Genomic DNA, 21,332 nt, shown 5'->3' on the forward strand with positions numbered 1-21,332 from the left:
TCTCTGTTTTTATAAGGTGCACCTGTTCTCTGTTTATGCCAACTAGTTTGATCAGTTGACACTCGAAGGGCCTTGGTTTCTTAATAACAGGGATGGGTTCAGCTGAAAGTTTAAACCAGCTGTAAATTCAGCATTCCCTGGGTTTGACTCCCCTTGCCAGAGGAAAGAGGAAATTGATCAGTTTTAGCTGACTTGCTCTAAATACCACAAGATTTTGTAACTAGCGAGTATCTCTTGTTGTAAAAATGGTAATTTTTTATTATTACTGTAGGGAAGTAAAATGCAAGCAAATAAGAAAGTTGCATGAAATCTGTGACAACTGCAGTTCTGGGAGGAGATGACTTCAGGTAACTGGAAGGAACCTCCTATTAACAGCCTTGGTCCTCTTGGTGGATTTAAGACACCCCAATACCTACTGGGAGGGCAAGAGAGCGGGGCAAAAGCTGTGCAGAAAGTTTCTGAAGGTTGTTGATAACTTCAAGAAGGTTATTGGTTTGAGTTGCTTCCAGGGGTTGACAAGGAGAGACTCTGCTGGACCTCACCCTTGCAGGAAACAAAGGATTGGTTAGGGATGCAGGCATGAGGTAGAAGCTCCTAAGAGGGGCAGGAATAAGTGAGGAAGCAGAGTCACAACCATGGGCTGCAGTCTTTGGTCTGTTGTGGGATCTGTTTGGAAGAATTGCAAGGGAGATGATTGCCCTGGAGTTAAATGGGGGCCATGACAGCAGGCTGCTTTTTGAGGACCATCTCCTGTAGAGTCAAGGTAGCCTGTGCCTTTTATGACTGACTAAGTTGGTCTGGAGTGTATTGGCACAAGTGAGAAGAGATCAGAACTCATTTTCATGTGTATGGAAGAACACTTGAAAACAGAATGAATGCTGTGCCAAACTGAAAATTAGGTACTGCTTCTGCAAGCAGAGTTGATCATAGGAGACTTGTTTTTAAAAGTTCCTTCTATGCACACTTCCACATGAGCATAATTTACATGGGGGTTTAGGTGAGAAGAGTAGATATTGGTTGTTTTTTTCTTAGTATGCAAAAAATATGTATATATGTATATATGAAGAGTATGAGAACAAAGTAGACTGTCACTGCTAATAAAATTTAGAGTGAAATTCTGTCATGCACTAGTGGTGCAGTTAGTCCTAGCACAGGGCAATAGCTGAGCTAAGATAAAGGACATCCAACCACTGCTATACTAAGCTCATCTCCCATGTTTCCTTCCATCTGCAAGGGGAGACTTGCAAGCATCTTTTAGTTGCTGCCTGTGTAGTGTGGCAGAAATCAAGCCACACCAAGAACCTGCAGTAGCTCTATGCTCCACTACATTTGTGTGCTTTAGGTATGCAGTAAGAGTTGAAACTTGTTTCCATTGCATTTTGCTGTCTAATGGAAGAGCCATTAGCATGGTGCTAATCTTTAGCCAGTTGTCAGGACCCTTGCTGACTGAATTGCTTATGCCTTGTGCCTTACAGGAGTCATAAAACTTCAAGTTCACCTAAACTATGTGTCAGAGCTGAGCAAGTTTGTTCCCTGTCTCTAAGGGATCATGTGAATACTATTTTATGAAAGTTGAGATTTCACATCCTGCAGCAGTGATAAATATATTTGGCCAAGCCTACTTTGTAGATCTCTACTTTGATTTTCCCACCCCGGCCAAAATATAAAGATTTTGCTTTATCTTTTTGCACTGACTGTAGATGGGAGTTTATTGTAATGTGAAATGGAGAGAAACCTACTTCTCGCTGGGACACAGAGTTATTTTTGTGTGATCTTTATATTATGCTGACATTATGCTAGCACAGCCACTGAAATTCCAATAAAAAGGCTGAAGAATGAGATGGCTGCTTTCCGTGCAGAAAGGATGAGATGCCGAACCTGGGTTAGTCTTTAGCCACAGCTGATAATGATGCTGAAGAACTGGTAAGACAAGTGTAGTTAGAAGGTGGTTGGGACATGCTCTGTGAGCAGAGCTGTAGAAAGCATGTTAATGGGATAACATCAAAAGCTGTTCATGACTTGTATTGAGATACAGCTCTAAAGGCTCTCTATTCATGTAAAGATAGAATCTGGGGAAGCAGAAGACTTTCAGAAAGTGCCAAAGTCTAAGTGACCTTTGTTTCCTAGGTGAGAATTCCTTTGAATTTAGACATGTGTGGAGAAATGAAGATGGTGCGCGGTTTTAGCAAATAGTTTTCCCTTGAATGACCTTCCCTAGAATGAGCTTCAGTCCAGACCTATCTCCTGTCCCCTTCCTAGTCTCCACTCCCCTTCCTTTCACTGCAGATTATGCTCAGTTGCTTTGATGAGGAAACAGGTGGCACAGGAGGTTGGAGTCAGTGCATGGCAGTCTCCTTTCTGCCACTTGTCATTTCTTTCTCTCTTCTGCCACTGTTCCTTTCTTTTTGTTTCATCTGCACTGGTGTGGCTTCTCGGTGGGCCTCACTTCCCTGGGAGGTGGCATGGAGTTCCTGTTTCCAGGAGAGTGTCTCCAGCCCTGTGCACAATTATGTTTGCTTCCAGATGTTTCCTGTTGTGCATCCCCCCACATCCTCCTGTGTCCCCTGCCCACAGTGGCCATTGCCCTTGTTTGACTAGGTTTGAGAGGTTATGGTGTTGGTGCATCGTGCCATGATTCCATCCACTGCCAAACTGACTGGGACCACCAGAGTGGCCCCTGCAGCCAGTCCTCTGCCACCTAAGCCCTGCCAGGTATGCCCAACACAATTTTTCAGCTTGGCTTCAAGTTTTTCTGGTTTGGAAACTTTACTTGTGACCCTAGTGAAATAGAAGCTGCCTGTGGTGTATAGTGGTGATAGGATTTCCTTCTTATGTGTCTCTTTCTCTAGCAAGCAGATATTTTCATCAAATCTCATATGGATTGTTTAGCACATATTTGTGTTTCCTTCTGGAAAAAGGTTGGTTTTTGAAAACCAGATTTTGTTATGAAGGAAATCTTAAATTTTTACCCTGGATTAAAAATGCCGAGAGGTCTCCAAATAATTTTTTCATTGATATATAATCCAAACAACCTCTCAAACTGTGGTGGTTTTGTATAGGTTATGAAAATATGAAGGTCTTAAAATCATGCTTGCTACTAAGTTTAATGAATTGCCCTCTTTATTGCACATTATGCAATATTGTGTTTTCCTATCATCCTCTCAGTTCTGCCACAGCAGTTCTATATCTCCGTTCCTGGATCCGTGCTGATGCACTCCCTTCTGCAGCTTCCAGACAAAGCTGTTTTGACAAGCCAGACAGAGCAAGGTGGCAAAAATGCAATTCCCTGATTCCCTCCCTTCACAGTAGTCAGCAGGATGCAGTGTCAGGTGCTGTGTTCTTTGAGCAAGGACAGAGATTTTAAACTGAGAAACCAACCAAACACAGACCTCTGGAGTCTGTGCCCTTGGAGTATCCTTGTCATAAATGTAGTCAGATGCAGGGAGTTTCTGTATGTGATTTGGGAGAGAGAATATGGGGTTTGTCACTTAAATGAGTCACCTGACTGTTGGGTTTACATCAGAGTTCAGAGGGATCTTATGGACTGTCAGTCTCTGGCAGCTCAATAACAGGAGTATGTTCAGAAACCTGTACAGAGTATGTGCTGTCCACCTGCCGAGATCAGAAATCTGCAGTGCTGCCCATCCTTCAAGTGAGATATCTGCACAATTTTTTTCTCTTTAAAATTTCTAGTTAAAATTTATTTTTAAAATTTCCTGTTAATTTCCAGCTGATCTGCTAAGTCAAGTAAGGTTTTTAAGGTCTTAGCCAGAGTCTAGCTGCTGCTATGTTGACGCTGCAATGTTCCAAACATTTACTCAGTAGATAAGGCCTGACTTAATTCTTGTGCTTATTGTATTTGCAGGGATAATGGTGCAGTCAAAATACATAAAGCTCTACCTAAGAAGCCTTAACATGGCTGACAGACTCTATGTGATGGTGAGCCTTTTAGTGTCTGATTTGCTTGCCTTCAGAATTCATATTTAAGACTTAGAATGCAGTTGAATAACATAGGTATTCATCTCTTGTTTTGGCTTTGTTTCAGTTTTTATGCCTGCAGAAGCTCAACAGTTCTGTTTGGTTAAAAATACATTGACTTGATCCATAGGATGTATAAAACCCCTGGAAGATGTTTTGATACTTAGATTTACCTTTTTTTCTATTTTGAAGTCGGTTCTTCATGGTATTTGGTTGTTCTTGTTTTCTGTTGGAATTCTCAAGAGATTTGCACTCAAGTCAAACCCAGGGAACTGGAGGATGTGGGCCCTCACCATTGGTGTGTTTGTATCAAGCAATAGTGGCTGTAAAAAAGGGTAAAAGCAAACAACCCACGAAGACCCTACCAGCAGAACTGCCTATCGGACTCACTCCCAGAGGGAATTCTTTTCTTTCCTTTAACTTTCACTTCCCAAGCTGGAATTTAGGTTAATCTTGCCCTCCACATCTGTTCCAGCAAATCTCTCAGTAATAGTTTCTGTCTGAGAGCTTAATTTCTGATATTGTCCCTGCCCCAGTTGTCTGCTGTCTGCTAACATTTTTAGTTTGTCTTTTTGGCTGTGACACCTCTTCAGACGTGACAGTGCCACAGGGCACCTCTTTTGACTGCAGTGCCTTGCCTAGGCTTGCTGACTGAAGTGGTGTTTGGTGCCACTGCAGAAGAGGCACCCTGGAAAGGTATATTTGAGGTGACTTTGTCTCCATCTGTCCTAAAAAGCCATGATGGCTACTTTTCAGCTGCTAGATTGGCAAAGAATGAGAAGAGGCGAGGGAGAGAAGAGGAGCCAGAGGAAGCTCAGGAAAGTAGAGTTCCCTCAAATTCAGAAGGCAAAAAACCACTGTGGTTTGCTCAAGTATGGGAAGAAAATCTTTTATAAAGATGAAGGTTGGAGTGAGTATGTCAAGGAGACCTATCTGGAGGAAAGACCTTTTGTCAAGAAACAAAACAGGATGGGCTTGAGGTTCTCCCTGTACATGATGCTGTCAAGGGTGGGATTCCTGAAGGCACTACTTTAGGAGAGCTGCAGTCCCTGGTCCTGCTCTCAGGGTCCAGCTGCTCAGAGAGTACTGTCTGCAAATGGAGCAGAGCTGGAGGTGTGACCTCAAAGGTGTTTGTCTTGTCTGTGTTATGGACTCACCCAAAAGGGCAGCTCTTGGTGTTGTCCTCAGCATCCTCAAGAGTGGGTAGCTGTAATCCCTGACACTGCACAGGGATTTGTGCTCTGTGTCCATTGTTGAAGGTTGAGATGGAGTTGCCCATGACTTCCATGCTCTGTTTTCTTGTAGGCTGGGAAGGAACAGTTTCTGGCATTGCTTTCACATTCCCAGCTGCACAAGGAGCTTTTTCTCTGTCCAGAAGGCAGGGCTGCTCTTATTTCCTAGGGAGGCAAACTGCAAAGGGAAAGTAGAGCACCTGAAATGCAAAGAGTAGAGAATTGGGACTGTTCAGCCTTGAGCAGAGAGGGTTCAGGGGATTTTACAGATGTGTATAAATAACTCTTATGGGTGTGATGAAGATGGATCCAGGCTCTTCTCAGTGCTGTTCTGTGTCAGGGTAAGATACAATGGACACAAAATGAAATACAGGGAATTTTATTTGAACACTAAACACTGTATTTTTTTCTGTGAGAATGCCCAAACATTGGAGGTTTTCCAGAGAGATGGATTCTCTGTCCTTGGAGATGCTCATAACCCGACTGAATTTGGTCCTGAGCAGTCTGCTGTTCCTGACCCTGCTTTGGGGCAGGGGCTGAACTGGGATACCTCCAGGGGTCCCTTTCCACCTCAACTGTTTTTGATGTTAGTGTACACTTTGCCAACCTTCATAATCCTATTCTTCAGTTAATAGTGTACAAATAATAGTATTTTGCTGTACCTTCATATGCCAAATGCAGTAGCCATAATTAGAAAAATGCTTTTCCCATATCATTAGATCAGAAATAAATCCTAAGAATATTAAGGAAAACCTGCTGGCCCATTGAGGGTAATGTGTCATTGTAAGGTAAGATTAACCCAGTGCTGAGTTATTTGTGCCACACTTGCCATGTCCTTTGAGGCAGTTCTGATTTACTAACAAGGTGAGGCAGTGCTGCTTGATGCCTGAAGTAGAGAACATGTCGGGTGTTTTATTCCTGTTGAGGAGATAAAAGGACACAAGCAACTTGGGTACTGAGCAGATGTAGTAAGAAGCAAACACTCTGTTATGTTTGTGTATGGCACAAAGACAATAATACCACATAGACTTTCTGATATTGTCTTTTAAAGGTTTATGACTGCATTTAGACCTGTTGTACTGAATTTTTTAATACTTTGGTAACTGGTAGCATTAGTTGTATTCCAGGTTACCACATGATTGTTCTACATCTGAAACTTGGAAAATTAGCAATTGTTCCTGGTTGGAAAAAAACCCAGTCCTTGTTCAATGGGTATTCTGTATGTGAATAAAATCTTCTAGTAACATAAATCACCAGGGTCATCCTACATGCTATTTAAAAAACAGCATACCTCTAAATCTAGAAATGTGAAAAATGTCTCACAACAACTCTTTTCCTATAATTCCTTTTTTCAGGCTGCTACACCTTCCTCTTCTTCAGATAAACCAGATTTCTCCCCAGGCATGTCAGAGAAAACCCAGATTCCCACAGTGGCCCCAGAGAATGCCACTGAAGGTGGGATCATGCTACTTCCCACTAGTGCTGCACCATCCGAGCCCATGCAGCTGTTCACACCACCTGCTACTGCTGCTCAAGCAGGTAATGTTTCAACAGAGCTGGTGATCTGAGGGGTACCTGCAGGTTGGACAGAGGGTGGGCATGACTTTTCTACTGTCAGGTTTCCAACCTGTTGTAAGTAAGAGCTCATTTTTTATCCAAATGTTACATAATCCCACTTTAAACCTGTAGACCTACAGTAATACTGCAAACTTTAGACCCTGTAGTCACTTAATTCTGAGGCAAAACCCTGACCAAGTCCACCATTGTGAGAAATGACAACTCAAGGAAATACAGCAAAGTAAAAAGCCAAGATTAAAGACCTGTTTCAAACGTTTTAGGTTTTGGGTTTTGTTTTTTTTTTTTTTTACTTTGTAAGCAATACCTGAAGCTTTCTGGGATTTCAGAATAGTCTCTTGAAGCCATATTGTTGTTTTTGGTGTGTCTCTTCAGGGCACTGCTCCCTAACTCTGCAGTAGAAGCCTATCCATAGTTGCCAGACACCATGCAGCAACATAGATTGGACATGAGGAAGCTCAGCCCTTAACAGTGGAGAACATGGCCTCCAAATCCTGGGAAAACAAAATTTTGCTTTCATTTCAAAACTGTGGGGGAGCTTATCACACTTAAAGCTGCAGAACAGTTGGTTTTATTTTGAAAAGGACTTCTAACTACCATGTCCTCTGTAGTTGTGTTAAATTCTGTGTGTATGTTCATGTATCTCCTTTTTCCTGCTGAGTTTCCTGCCTCCCTGTGCACACTGACAAAGGGTTAGAAGGACCACAAGAAGCAGAGAAGCACAGATGTGTGTTTTTCTGCACTACTAATGTACTGAGGGACGTGGAGAGCTAAGCCCTTTGCTTCCTGGTAGAGGAAGTCTGGTTTGGAACATTCTTGACACCCTCTACCAAAATGCAACCTGCCAGCCAGGATAGCAGTAGCAGGTAAGAGGAAGAGATAAGCTACAAGAGATTCCTCTCCAAGACAGTGGATCATCATTACCACTGACTGTTAGCTAGGCAGCTTTTTCTCCTCCTCCTGTGAAGGAGCAGGTTGAAGAGGGCCCAAAAAGGAGATTGGAAGAAGAAGCTGAAGGGAAGGTTGTGATGAATCTCAGAGTAGGTACTGCTTTGTACAAGAATTGCCTAAAGTTTGTGTGTTCTCAGCCAGAGTGTCTAGAAAGTCTCAATGACAGTCCCTCCTTCTCTCTTTTGGCCATCACCCTCTTCTAGCCATTTTATTATCATCTCATGTGAAGGTCTAAGTGCAAACCTTTGCTCCACAGGTGTCTAGGGCAACTTCCATGATCAATTGTGAAGCCTTGGGTGAATTTAGGTAGCAGTGACAGAAAGTGTGTTGTCAGTGTCTTCATTTCATCATTTTTAGACCCATCAGCTGCCACTGCTGAGTAGCTTCTTTGGCATCTCTTCTGAGTTTGTGAGTTGGACATGTAGACACTAGTGAACACTGCCTTCAGAGAACTTTTGTTCTGTGTTTTTCCAATATTAAAAGGAAGATATTTGAAATATTTGAAATACAGGACTAAGTTGTGCTTGGGTATATTTCTTCTGGGGGCTGTTTTTGTGTACTTTGGCATTTTTTGAAAGGAAAAGGTTTTCACAGACAAGGACTGGATAGCAAGTAGATTGAATGGGCAGTTCAGATAATCAATAACCATTTGCCTTGCTATGCAAATGAATTTTTTAAAAGGAACACAAGATGGACATTGGAACCTGCCTTGCAAGTGCCCCACGAACATAGGAATAGTACTTCTTGGTCAAGGAAAGTGTGATAATAAAGTTCTACTATGTTTTTTTTGTCTTCCTGCACTTCCAATTACTGGGAAAAATACATAACTCTTTATGCAGAGCATTGTTACCTCTGATATAAAGGAAGAATGAGAATGCATTTCTCTGAAACAGAAGCAGGGAAAATGAGGCATCATAGCTGGAGAAGAAAAAAAACAACTTTTGTTTGGTAAAAGGTGAAGGAATCACAGTCATGATTAAATAGATCATTATTTTATAATGCATTAAAGAATTTTTTTAATTATTGCTGACTGTTCTCTGTAGAGTACTTGTCAAATTTTACTTAATCCATTGCAAATGATATTTGATGATACTAAATTTGTATCAGTTCCATCTGTTATAACAATGTACTCATCCTGTTCTATATGCAGTTAAAGAACTTACTGTGTCTGCTGGAGATAACATACAAGTGGTGTTACCCAAAAATGAGGTTGAACTGAATGCCTTTGCTGTCCCACCACCATCTACAGGTCAGTTGAATGCCTTGGTATACAGGGAATGCATACACTACCAACTTGTAAATGCAGACAAGTTCTGAGTTATGTGAACATCTACCACTTCAGATAAAACAATTTTTCTTATTTCTAATACTGCCTCTTTTACAGCTCTAACTGCAGAGAGGATTTCCTCTGTTGGATTTTAAAGAGGAATTTTTAAGTGGCTTTTACTTTCAGAACCTGAACTTATTAGCCAGCTGATTCAATAGAAAGCCTGTAATTTCTACCAAAAGATGATGAGGCCTAGATTTTAGCATCTTGCTGAAAAGCTCAGGGCAGGGGAGGTGGGAAAGCAGGTTTTGCATGCAACATTTGCCTTAAAACTGCCAGCTTCTGAATTGCAGGAGCAAGTATAAGATGTTTCATAAGTAGCTATGTAAAATATGTTGGCTTCACATGAAGAAGTTTTTTGTGAAGAAGTTGATTATTTGTGAAGTCCATTACATCCTTGCTGCTTTACCAAGTTGGAACACACTGGGAGTTTAACATGTGGTCATACTGCTTCATTTTACAGGCTTAGGCAGTAGCAGTCATGATCTCATACTGTAGTGTTTTATCTGATGAGTGGTGAACTTGATTTCTTTGTTTTCTGGGCTTATCTTGAACACAAAACTGATTGTTCTGACATTGTGTTATTGCTCTTAGAAACAGCCTACACCTATGAGTGGAGCTTAATCAGTCACCCTGCTGACTATAGTGGGGAAATGGAGCGCAGGCACAGCCAGACTTTGAAGCTCTCTCATGTAAGTGAGCTGTAAGCTCAGGCTCGTGTTTGTGTGCTTGTGTCCTTTCACAGAACTGTAACCTGTGGGGAAGGGCACCTTGATTTAAGGAGTTCAAATAGCTTCAAGCCATCCTGAGTCTCTTCACTTGTTTTTGTCACCAAATTTATGCCAGTATCTTAGAGTGCTCTAATAATTTTCTAAGATAAAGGAAAAACTCTACAGTGTTTGCTTCATATTCCCCACTTCCAGGCAGTGGCTAGTGGCCTTTTATGTATGTGTTTATAAAAGTAGATTGAGGATTCAGACATCCCTATTTACTCTTTTGTGATATGATTGTCACATTTAAGCATACTTTTGTATAATCCAACATGTGACCCTATTTGTTCTGTATTTGTTTCAGTTATCAGTGGGACTTTATGCCTTCAAAGTGACAGTTTCTGGTGAAAATGCCTTTGGTGAAGGTTTTGTAAATGTCACAGTCAAACCAGGTAAATCAGTTGACTGATACAATAAATTTATTCAACACAATATTATAACACATTTATTCAACAGCATACTTATCAAACAGTCTCTCAGTTACTGTTTGTCAAGGATATCTGGCGGTCCAGTCATACTGATATGTTTCATATCTTGGTGTGTAGAAGGAGTTTTAAGAAAGTAGAGCTAAGGGTCCTGCTCACTGTGTTTAAGTGCTCTCTAGTCTTTCCCCCTCCTCAGGCAAAGCCTGAGATATCATCATGCCACCTTTACTGGTCCTTTTCTCCAGCTAGGGACAACAATCCTGTGCTGATCTGGCTCTATCTGCAGGTTATAGTGCACAGCTCTGATCTGAATTACACCACGTAGGAGCACTGCAGTGGAACACTGCTGTGTCAGCACACTGCTCATCACTAACCTCTTCGTTGCCTTGTCCAAAAAGGACAGCAGATGCTGCAAAGCTGTGTCTCCTAGATTTAATCACTGGGGACTATTGATCTGTAGACTTAACATAAGTTTTGCCTGGGCCTTCACTAATATTTTTTTTCTCCCCCTTTTTTTCTTCCTCCCCTATCTTTCTCACAGCAGTCAGAATTAATCAGCCACCTGTTGCTGTTGCTTCACCCAAAGTGCAAGAAGTTTCCTTGCCTACAACTTCTACCTTCATCGATGGCAGTCGTATGTACTGGACCATCCTGTGCTTATATCCTACATTTTTAATATACAGTTACAACATTATTGTTTGTCAATTTCAAGTGAAATTTCTTATTCTCACTCTTCTCAGAAGTTCCCTGCATAATGATTTATTTTGGGAATATGTGTCCAGTTACAAATTATTTTAATAAATTAAAAAATTATAAAACACAACCTTGCACGTGGAGATTGAGATGCAGTGTGTCAGAGACTGCTGCATCCAGACAGCAGCTACTCTTACAGCTTCTTCCTGTCCTGCCCAGAAAATCTCTGTGCCAGTACAGCTGGGGCCATAGCAGAGAGCTGTCAGATAAGGTGTGATGAGATGTTGTAACTATATTCATAATTAATGAGTGCAGACAAGTCAGAAAGTGTAGAATATGAGGCTGATTTTTTTTTTTAATTCATGTGTATGAAGAATTGTGTAGATAAATTGTACCAAAGGTAACTTGGTATGACTCTGTGGTTAATGAAGCTTGTTCAATTATACTTGTAGAGACAATTGTAGAAAACCAGTTAGGGATGAACAAATGAATTACTTAAATATTCATTCCAGCAATTGCTACAAGAAACTGATGTGTTTTTCTTTAATGAATGTAGAAAGCATAGATGATGTGAAGATAGTGAGTTACCACTGGGAAGAAATTAAAGGTCCCCTGAGAGAGCAGAAGGCATCTGCTGACACACCTGTCTTGCACTTGTCTAACCTTGTTCCTGGAAACTACACCTTCAGGTACCTGCATGATTATTTTCTTGGAGGCTTATCTGTGATATCAGCTAAATTTTCATTTTTTTCTGTGCTCATCTGTATCTCCTCAAACAAAAGAATTTTTCTTCTGCGTGCTGTTACTCTTCATTTTGCTCAGTGGAGAAACATATGGAGTGGTTTTATCAAAAAATGCTTCAGTGATCCTTTATAACTCAAAATTACAGAAAGGAAAGTATCATAAATTAATGTCCCCACTTTCAGCAGTAACAACTGTGACAGACTAATTTTTTTCCCTAGCCTAGAAGCTGGCTAGTGCCCTGAATGACACTGAGTCAGGCTGTGAAAGTCATCCTCTGAAGGGTGGTGGCAGACAGAATAATATTGGCAGACTGGTCCTCACAAGACATTGTTGTGCGCTGATTTTACTAAGAGTCATTCTGTTCTTTATAAAAGCATTTACCTTGCTACTGGTTTCCTCCATTTATGCATTGTTGAAGCTGGGGGCTGCCCAGATAGTGGAAGGAATGTTTGTGGTTCAAGGTGCTTTAGTAAAAATCAGTCCTTTTTCTGAACTGTTTAACTTAAAGCTCAGTCTCTACAGAGGCAGACTTCCCACTGACCCAGCTTGGGTTCTTTGGCTGTCAGTGGGTTGCCTGTCAGTCAATATATTATCTACAATCAGCAGATTGACTTACATATACATTAACTGTGGTGCTTCACATAAGTTCCACCCAAAGTTTTACAGCTTCTGCTTCTTAATTCTGTATTTTTTACTGGAATTGTTCCATATCGGACAGTAGCAGAAATGAGTGTTAATTTTTTTCCGTGTTGAATGGGCAGAGTCTGGCTTACAAGCAATGCTTCTAAGTGTGTTCCAAACCATAGGGAATTCAGAAGTCAGTTGTTGCATCTCTGCAACTTTCAGGGAGGCTGACTAATGTGAGCAAAAAAGTCCAGTGCCCTTGATACACATGGATGTGCACTCATTGCAAAATGTATGGGTTCCCTACTGTCTGAGATAATGAGCACTAGTTTTGTTCTGCTCAGGTTCCCTTCCATGTGGTCAGCTGTATGCAATTTTCATAACAGAGGTGGATTACAGATTAATTGGTCACCTTTGGAGTGCCTGCAGTAGTCTCATTTTAAGATTATTTTGTGCTTCTGAGAGGCAGTAATGTCTGAGGTTTTTAAAACCCTGCACATTTTTAGTTTTGTAACTTGACATTGATATTAATTAAAATTAGTAATGATGTGCCACAAAAAATAAGAAGTGAGGATCTGCTACTGTTCTATAAGCAGAGCTTCTGAACATCCAGAGTAGCTTTAGTTGTTTCTCTGTACTGTTTCACTATAGGTGATGAATAAAATCCTTTTTTTTTTACTGAGTACATTTCTAAAAGATTTTGTACTGAATGGTGAAGTTGCTATTGACAGCAGGTATAGGGATTCCGAATATCTAGTTTTGTTTTTTGGATTTTTTTTTTTTTGTGAAAGGTTGAAAGTTGGCTTTGTAAAGTTTTCTGAATTTCTTTCTTCCCTTAGCTGAGGGATATGTGTGTCTGAAGCAGAAGTTCATATAATATAATCAGTGGTTTTTGTTTAGGTGGTGTTTGAAAAAGTGCCAGAAAAAGATTAATACTTCCATTTGGCAGAAGTTCATCTTAACAGATTCTGTTTTTCCTGTTGTAGACTCACAGTGATTGATTCGGATGGAGCAGCCAACTCCACCATTGCGTCTCTGACTGTCAACAAGCCAGTGGATTACCCACCTATTGCTAACGCAGGACCGAATCAGGCTGTCACTTTGCCCCAGAACTTCATCACACTGAATGGAAACCAGAGCAGTGATGACCATGAAATTGTCAGCTATGAGTGGTCACTTAGTCCCAAAAGCAAAGGCAAGGTTGTAGCAATGCAGGTATGTGTATTTCTCCTTTCATAGGATTGAAAAGCTCTTTTATCTTTGCCTCTAACATGGGCAAACACATACCTAAGTAACTGCTCAGAAGCACTGAAATACCTAGAGTTATGTTATTTTTTGTTTTTCTCTCACATGTATTCAGTTCTTATTTTAGATACTACTTTTAATTCCTTTTCATTTTTTTTTTTTTTAATTATTTGGGGCCAAACAAACCTGCTTGTTCTCTGGTGGTTTGTAAAGACTTAGAGATCACATTGTCTGTCCTTGAACCCTAGAAGCTGTTTCACAGACTCCCATCTTTTGAGGCTCTGGGCAGGCTGAAAACTGGTTGTAGGAAAATGTGGGGATGGTCACAGTTTTCTTGTAACACTCTCTCCTGGAGAGAGTAGAACTCAAATAGAAACTTCATTTTCTGAGTGAAAGATGACAAGACCTTTTGGCAGTGTTTATGCAGCCATGCTCTGTGGTGGATTTTTATCCTCACTAAAACATGGGTTTCCAGTGAAGCCTTACAGAATTTATTCTCGTATTTTCATGACTGTTTCTATTGTTGTTGTTGTTTTGGTTTTGTTTTTTTTTTTTTTAATCTGAGAAGTTATTAAATATTTTCATTGGACTTGCATTTGGTGAATTGGAGATTCTTACAGCTCTGTAGGCGGTTGAAATAATTAATGTAATGAATCCAGCTGAAACTCAGGAGCCATTTTTTATGAGACTTGATTTCTGACATGTTGGCAATTGCTTTAGACCTTCAGAACTTAAAAGAGATCACTGTAGATCTATTCAGGAAAGAAGTAATATTATTAATGCAAGACTACAGTGTAGAGGAAATTAAAAATTATGGAAGGACTTACAGCATGATGACTTTTTCTGATCGTTCATCAGGACAAAAACTTTCCAAAAGCACCCAAGCAAACTGAACTTGTACTTTTTGAGAGCTGTTCAATCTTAGAGCAGTCTTTCTGAAGGAAGTGAATGACTGCTCGAATGATCCAATGGATTCAGTGGGTATTTAATGTGGAAATGCAAGTGCATGTTACAGTTTCTTTTCAACAGACTAGTAATCTTTGTCATGTGCCTGAAGCTGAGGATCACAGAATCATAGAATGGTTTGGGTTGGAAGGGACATTGAAGATCACCTTGTTCCAACACCTTGCCATGGCCAGGGATGTCACTCACTAGACAAGATTGTTCAGGGTCCCATCCAGTTTGGCCTTAAACAGTTCCAGTGATGGAGTATCCACAGCTTCTCTGGGCAACCTGTGCTGGTGCTTCACCATCTTCTGAGTAAATAATTTCTTCTAATATCTAATCTAAGCCTGCCCTATTTTACTTTGAAACTATTCCCTCTTGTCTTGTCACCATCTGCCCAAATAAAAAGTCCCTCTCCCTCCTTTTATAAGCCCTCTTTAGGTACTGGAAGACTGTAGTGAGGTCTCTCCAGAGCCTTCATTTCTCCAGACTGAACAACCCCAACTTTCTCAGCCTTTTTTTGGAGAGCAGCTCCAGCCCTCTGACCCATCTTCATGGCCCTTCTTTCGACCATGCCAGAGGATGCTGGTCTGTGGTGTTTTAAATGGTATCCACTGTTAGAGTGCAATGTAGCAAGTACCTCTGCTGGTTAGTAATTGTTTATCAAGTCTCTGTTCTTATTGTCATCTCTATCCAAAAGAAAAAAAGAAAGCCAAATCTATTTGCATTATGATTTGGTATTCCTCATATGAGAGATGCCACAAATGTTCCTTTTATTAGCAAAAGAACCTATAGCTGGGCCCAGTCATTTTATGACTTCTGTAGGTATCAGCAAATGCTGCTAGAAGAGTAAACTCAGAACAGAGTTGTCTTGTTTAATATGGGGGGGGGGGGTTCCATAACCCTATTATTCTGGATTCAAGTCAAGCTTGGTTTTGCATTTAACAGTTTTTATAAGTACCAAGGGATGTCATTATGTTTGTTTTTAAAATATCCCTAAGGAAATGGAATAAGCTGTAGGAATTTTTGCCAGTGCTTAATTTCCTAATTGAGAATGGGTAGTGTTCCATGTGTTTCACAGTTATTATTGTGGAGATGTGATCTATGCAGTGGTTCTACCAACAGAAGAAAATAGGATTTATTGCCTATAGATGCTTCTCTGGGTTGGTAGGAAGAGTTTGAATAGTGAACACATTACTTCTGTCTGTGTCCCAAATTTTAAGCCTCCTCTTTATCTGCAAGGTGCACAACTCCTTGATCAAACACTGTATTTATGACTTTAAGCATTTCTTTCTCCTTACATTTCTCTGTAAGACCTTTCATTACCCACAACCCATTTCCGTTTAATCTGTCCTTGCCGGTGCTGCGAAGGGAGTGCGGACGCCGTACCTGCAGCTCTCTGCAATGCAGGAGGGAGATTACACCTTCCAGCTGACTGTGACAGACTCTGCACACCAGCGCTCCACGGCCGAGGTGACGCTGATCGTGCAGCCTGGTAAGTCAGTGCAGGCATGGCTGGCTGCCTCAGGGCTGGCCCAGCCTGCTGCCTTGGCTCCAGCACCTCCTCTCCTCACATTGTTCCACTGATATGGCAGCCCCAGTGCCTGGTACCCCTGCAACAAGGACTTGTCCACCTCCATTTTCTGTCAAAGCAGGCCGTTAAGTGTAGAATCAAATGTAGAATCAAACAAAATCCAAGTGGTGATCCTGAGGGCACACACCAGCCTGGTTATGTAAGGCAACAGAGATCTGTTTGAATCTGCTTGTAAAACCCAAATTGTAGCTCTTGAGTTTAATGTCCTACAGAGTGTGTTTTGAAAGCTGCTCAGAGTATCAATCAGTGCTTTGTTCAGTTTTCTTATTGTTTTGCAATTCTCCTGCAAGAGTCCTTGTGTGATTTGAATTCACTTAAACAAATTGCCTTGTGTTTCCAAGGAAGAAGTGTCGACCAAGGACTTTTTGAAAGCTGCATCTTTCACATGTTTATTTAGGTTTGGGAGCCCCAAATGATGAATAAGCCAAAATGATCTGGGCCTCATGTGATCTTTTTAATTCCTTATTTTTTCACAGTATGTTTGCCTTTTACATCCACAGTAGCCTTTCCTGCCCCTGTGCAGGTCTGACATTCCACCATAGGGAAATGTTTTATCTTCCTGTAACTGCTTAATATACCTCCTTTGTAGATTATTCCTTCTGGGGCAACTTTACAGCAGTCATTCACTGCAGAAACAAGAACATGAATTGGAAGTGTGATGTGTGGTGGTGCCTTTTAGAACCCGTCATAATGTGGAATTAGAAAGATGCTATTGCTGAAGTCAGGGTCAAGGGTAAATGAATCTGCAGGAAAATGGTATTGTTGCCAGTTTTACCATGTCACAAAAGCAGAGGCTGAAAACAGAGTAGCAGGTTATGTTTCTTTGCTAAATTCTCAAAGCCTCTCAATTGGCATTAACTTAGTGGTCTTGAGCATCAGAGAGAAGGGGTCAGTATCTTCTCTGAGGGCAAAGAATCAAATTTGTGTGGGAGGTTTTGAAAGGGGTGGACTGGTAGAACCAGGAGAATACCCCTCATGTTTTATGACATTTTATATAATGCATTGAGCATGCAGCAAGTTTTTTGGGAGTGTGACTGTGCCTTCAGATATGAATATGAAAAAGGGAAGTAATTGCTGTGGGATTTGGGATCCTGCTTGCTGTGGGACTTGACTTGCTGCAGAGCAGACCTCCCACCTGCTGGCTTGTGCATGTCATACTTATGGTTTGTACCTTTTGAGCCAATATATCAAATTTTTATTGAAATACCCTATGTAAAATCTGATTGGCAAGCATTGCCAGTGACTACCTCAAAAATGTCATACACTAAATGCTAATTTTGCAGAAAATAACAGTCCTCCAGTAGCAGTGGCTGGCCCTGACAAGGAGTTGACCTTCCCAGTAGAAAGTACTACACTGGATGGAAGCAAAAGCCAAGATGACCAAGGCATTGTCTTCTATCACTGGGAAAATATCAGGTATCAAAAGATTTTACTCATCCTTAGTAAAACAGAGAACAAAGTGGAAATGGTTGAGTCTAGAGCCTCTTTTCCAATCATGTTGAATGATGAATCGTGAATTATGTTTGAAAATTGTTTTCAGGACAATCTCACTTGGGTAAGTAATAGTGTAAGAAATAACAATTTTAAGCTGAACTTGAAAAGCTCAGACACTCTCTGCCTATGTTTTGTAATGTTTCATTTTGAGGCCTACTTTTATAAAATTAAGAGAAAATGACAGGAACTTCTGTGTCTCCTGTTAAAAAGCAATTAGCAGGTTTGGGTTGCATCCGGTAATATACAAAGTTTTTCCATTTGTGCTCAGAACTAGGGTTTCTCAGTCACTTGTTTATTGAAAATAAAGTGTCAGTCACATTGCCTTGAACTTCCAGTAATGGGTGACTAAATCACTCTTAAATGATAATTGAAAATATTTTACAAAAGCCTATAACTCTATGTTTATGTGCAAACTTAACTGATCCTTAATAAAAGGGACAGGTATTTTAGCTCCTGCAGCTGTTGTACCTGGTACAGGAAGAGTTATGCTGGCAGACAGTTACACTGGCAGGGTTATGAGTGGCTCTTAGAGCAATATCATTTGCATGAAATAGTTATTAGTTATAGTTCTGTTTTTATGCTCTGATGAATAGAACCCTGTGGTGAGGTTGAACTTCTGGGGGGTGTTTTCTACTCTTCTGATAGGTGGGGATGTATGCTTGGGTGCTTTGAATGTCTTGAGAAAAGGTATTAATGAATTCTCTAACTTAAACTCATGTCTCAAATAGTTCTTTAGCCATCAGTGCTTACAGCAGTAGTAGAACTATAACACACAAAATCAAAAGCGTGAGCAATTCTGCTGACGTCACAGTTTGGGTGGCTGGGCACAATTATTTTTGTGAGATGTTTTGTTTCAGTGGGCCAAGCTCTGTACTGATGGAAAACACTGACAAGGCAATAGCTACTGTGACTGGCCTCCAGGTTGGCACCTATCACTTCAGGCTGACTGTGAAAGACCAGCAGGGCTTGAGCAGTGCATCTGTGCTCTCCATTACTGTGAAGGAAGGTAAGCCTGGCTGCTGCCTCTTAGGGCATGGTGGGCAACTGGACACTTCATTCAGTCGCTGGTGGAATGTGAAGGAAATCAGAACAGAAAGGGGTAACATATTTGGTGTTACATTTCAAATGTGTTTAAGAAAACTGCTCTTTTGTAGTGAAGTAGTATTAATTAATTTCCTTTGAAGAATTAATTTCCTTTGTTACAAGCTGTTTCGATGTTCAGTATATGCAAAATTAGTTATAATAAACATGCTCCAAAATAATATTTTTTACAATTGTATGTCTACATCATTAAGAAGATATATTTTTATTTTATCTTTGAAATTAAGCTTTGAGCAGAAAAGCAGTTTTACTGTGAATTTTAAAGTAACATCCAAGAAGTGACATCTCAGTGAACCAAGTTCCACTTAAAAATTTAATATTAAAAGACCTGGATTGTTTGTTTTGGTTTGGGTTTTTTTATTTTTTTTGGTGGTGTGTTCTTATGGTGGGTTTGGTTTTGTTGGGGTAGGTTTTTTTTTTAATTATACAGAGAATCAGTTGCTTTAGTGTGGGGTATTTATTTTGTGGGGTTTTTTCCCAACATGCATGCTGTAGAAGAGGCTTTAGGATAATCACAGTATGATAGAGTGGTTTGGGTTTGGAGGGACCTTGAAAATTATCTTCCTCCAAATCTCCTGCCATAGGTTGGGACACCTTCCACTAGACCAGGTAGCTCAAAGCCCCATGCAGTCTGGCCTTGGACACTTCCAGGGACGTGTTGACTTCAGCAAGCCCAGGATGCAGTTGGCTTTCTGGACTGCAAGTGCACACTGCTGGGTCATGCTGAGCTTCTTGTCAGTCAACACCCCAAGTCCTTCTCTTCAAGGATTAGAGGCATTATGCTGACTACTCCCAATCCAGTCTCTGCCCAATTTATACTTGGGATTGGCATTGCTGTGACCCATGTGCATCTTGGAGAAGAAGCTGGACTTTTTTTTACTCATGAGTAACATTGCTTGAACTGTTTCAGAGTTTCAGTTAGTGTTTAGTTAGAAGTATGTGGCAACAGCTCTGCCCTAATGTGTCCATGGTCTTGTTTGTACTGTGAAGTGTAGCCACATTAAGTTCTACCTACAGGTGCAGGTTTGATATTAAAAATACACAGTTTTCCAATAACCAAGTTTAGTCAACTGATTTTACTTGGAAGAGGCACAGCCCTGTTAACAGACAATGTTAACATTGTTAACAGACAGCCCCCTGTTAACAGCTGTTAACAGACAATGCCCTTGAGATCTGCCCAGGATTGAATTATTTATGTCCAACTATTTGTGTACAGTGGGGTATTTCACTCAGCCCCACAGCTTCCTTGAGCCCTAGCTTACTGGTTGTGTTCTGAAAAAAATCAGTGACATCTAGTTTCTGAAAAGAGAACATGTTCATCCTTCTTTGGCTTTTTTTCACCATATGTCCAATGCATGACTTAGTTTCACTGCTAGTGGTGAGCAAAAAACATTTGGAAATTAGACTTACTCTTAAATTTCCTGATTGCGTTTTGCCTACATACAGGCATTTTGAAGATACAAGGTCTTACTGGGTAATAAGTGATTTTCCAGATGAAAAGGTCCCAGCTGTGATCTCACGCTGTGCTGTGTTTCTAAGTAGGTAGAAAGTCTTTTTGCTTGACTGAGAAGATCTGATGCCTAAGTTACTGTGAGACTATAAATAGAATATCCCATAATGCTTTTTGGAAAAGATCTTTCTGCTCAAGTGCAATATGCTCAGAGCCAGATTTTGTATGCCCACTCATCCTTTCTCTGTAGCTTTGATATGAGGTTCTGTTGTTATTGTCTGTAATCAGCAGGTAAAGAATTGCAGTGTGGGTGTATTGGCAATGGCATGTCACATGTTGAAAGCAAATCCTTCTCCACTATTTTTATGGCTAGAAAACAACAGTCCACCCCGGGCACATGCTGGTGGGAAGCATGTTCTAGTGCTTCCAAACAACTCTGTTACCTTGGATGGCTCAGGGTCTGCTGATGACCAGGGCATTGTGTCATATTTGTGGATTCGGGATGGTCAAAGCCCAGCAGCTGGGGTAAGTTTCTTGAAGGTTTTAACATAATTTGGCTTTTGTTGTGCACGTAACTGCAGCAGGGAGAGCAGGTATGACCCATAAGATGCTGTCAGGTGTGCTGCCTGTTTCTGGTTTGTCTCTCCTGCTCTCTGTAATGCTGTAGTTCAAGAGACTGGTGATATTTTCAGTACAGCTAGAGAATATAGTAATTAAGGACTGCAGCAGTGCAGAGTAATTGATGATAGTATGAAGCTAATGTGTTTGAGGGAAAAATAAAATCTGAAATCCAGATATTCCAAAGGAGGAAGGGTCTGAGAGAGCAAGTACCAATAAAGTTTGAGGAATCCTGCCTGGTAGCACGCAAGGTAAAGTTTAAGGTAAAAATAGTGTTTGGCATTATATGTATAGGCACCTTCCCAGGCAGATTATAAGCCTGGGGCATTATGGCAGGGGATTCTGCTCCCTGAGTGGGGCAAACAGCAGAAATACCTGAGGAAAAACTTCAGTTAGTGTCAGCTTATAAAACTGGGATAATTTTTTCCCTATTTGCAAAAAGTTTTCTGGACAGCTCTTTGGTCTCAGGAAGATCAGCAAGATCAGTAAATGAGCAAGTACTGGGAGAGGAGAAGAAGCAAAGCCATAAAAAAAACTTCTAGAAGCAATTCACAGGAGGCTGTATG

The 21,332-nt window shown here is 40.8% G+C and overlaps 1 protein-coding gene across 2 annotated transcripts in view; it reads left to right on the top strand.

Annotated features, from left to right (window-relative positions):
• KIAA0319 (KIAA0319 ortholog) overlaps nt 1–21,332 on the top strand; it is a 55,367-nt gene that overhangs the window by 21,895 nt on the left and 12,140 nt on the right. For both annotated transcript variants that reach the window (XM_063159632.1, XM_063159639.1), the window contains 11 exons: nt 6,566–6,749; nt 8,887–8,985; nt 9,658–9,755; nt 10,138–10,225; nt 10,800–10,892; nt 11,508–11,640; nt 13,306–13,534; nt 15,881–16,004; nt 17,387–17,519; nt 18,455–18,603; nt 20,522–20,673. In XM_063159632.1, coding sequence (XP_063015702.1) covers nt 6,566–6,749; nt 8,887–8,985; nt 9,658–9,755; nt 10,138–10,225; nt 10,800–10,892; nt 11,508–11,640; nt 13,306–13,534; nt 15,881–16,004; nt 17,387–17,519; nt 18,455–18,603; nt 20,522–20,673 — 1,482 coding nt within the window. The remainder of the gene's footprint in view (nt 1–6,565; nt 6,750–8,886; nt 8,986–9,657; nt 9,756–10,137; nt 10,226–10,799; nt 10,893–11,507; nt 11,641–13,305; nt 13,535–15,880; nt 16,005–17,386; nt 17,520–18,454; nt 18,604–20,521; nt 20,674–21,332) is intronic.

The sequence above is a fragment of the Melospiza melodia genome, chromosome 1 (genome assembly GCF_035770615.1).
Source record: "Melospiza melodia melodia isolate bMelMel2 chromosome 1, bMelMel2.pri, whole genome shotgun sequence".
Classification (NCBI taxonomy): Eukaryota; Metazoa; Chordata; class Aves; order Passeriformes; family Passerellidae; genus Melospiza; species Melospiza melodia.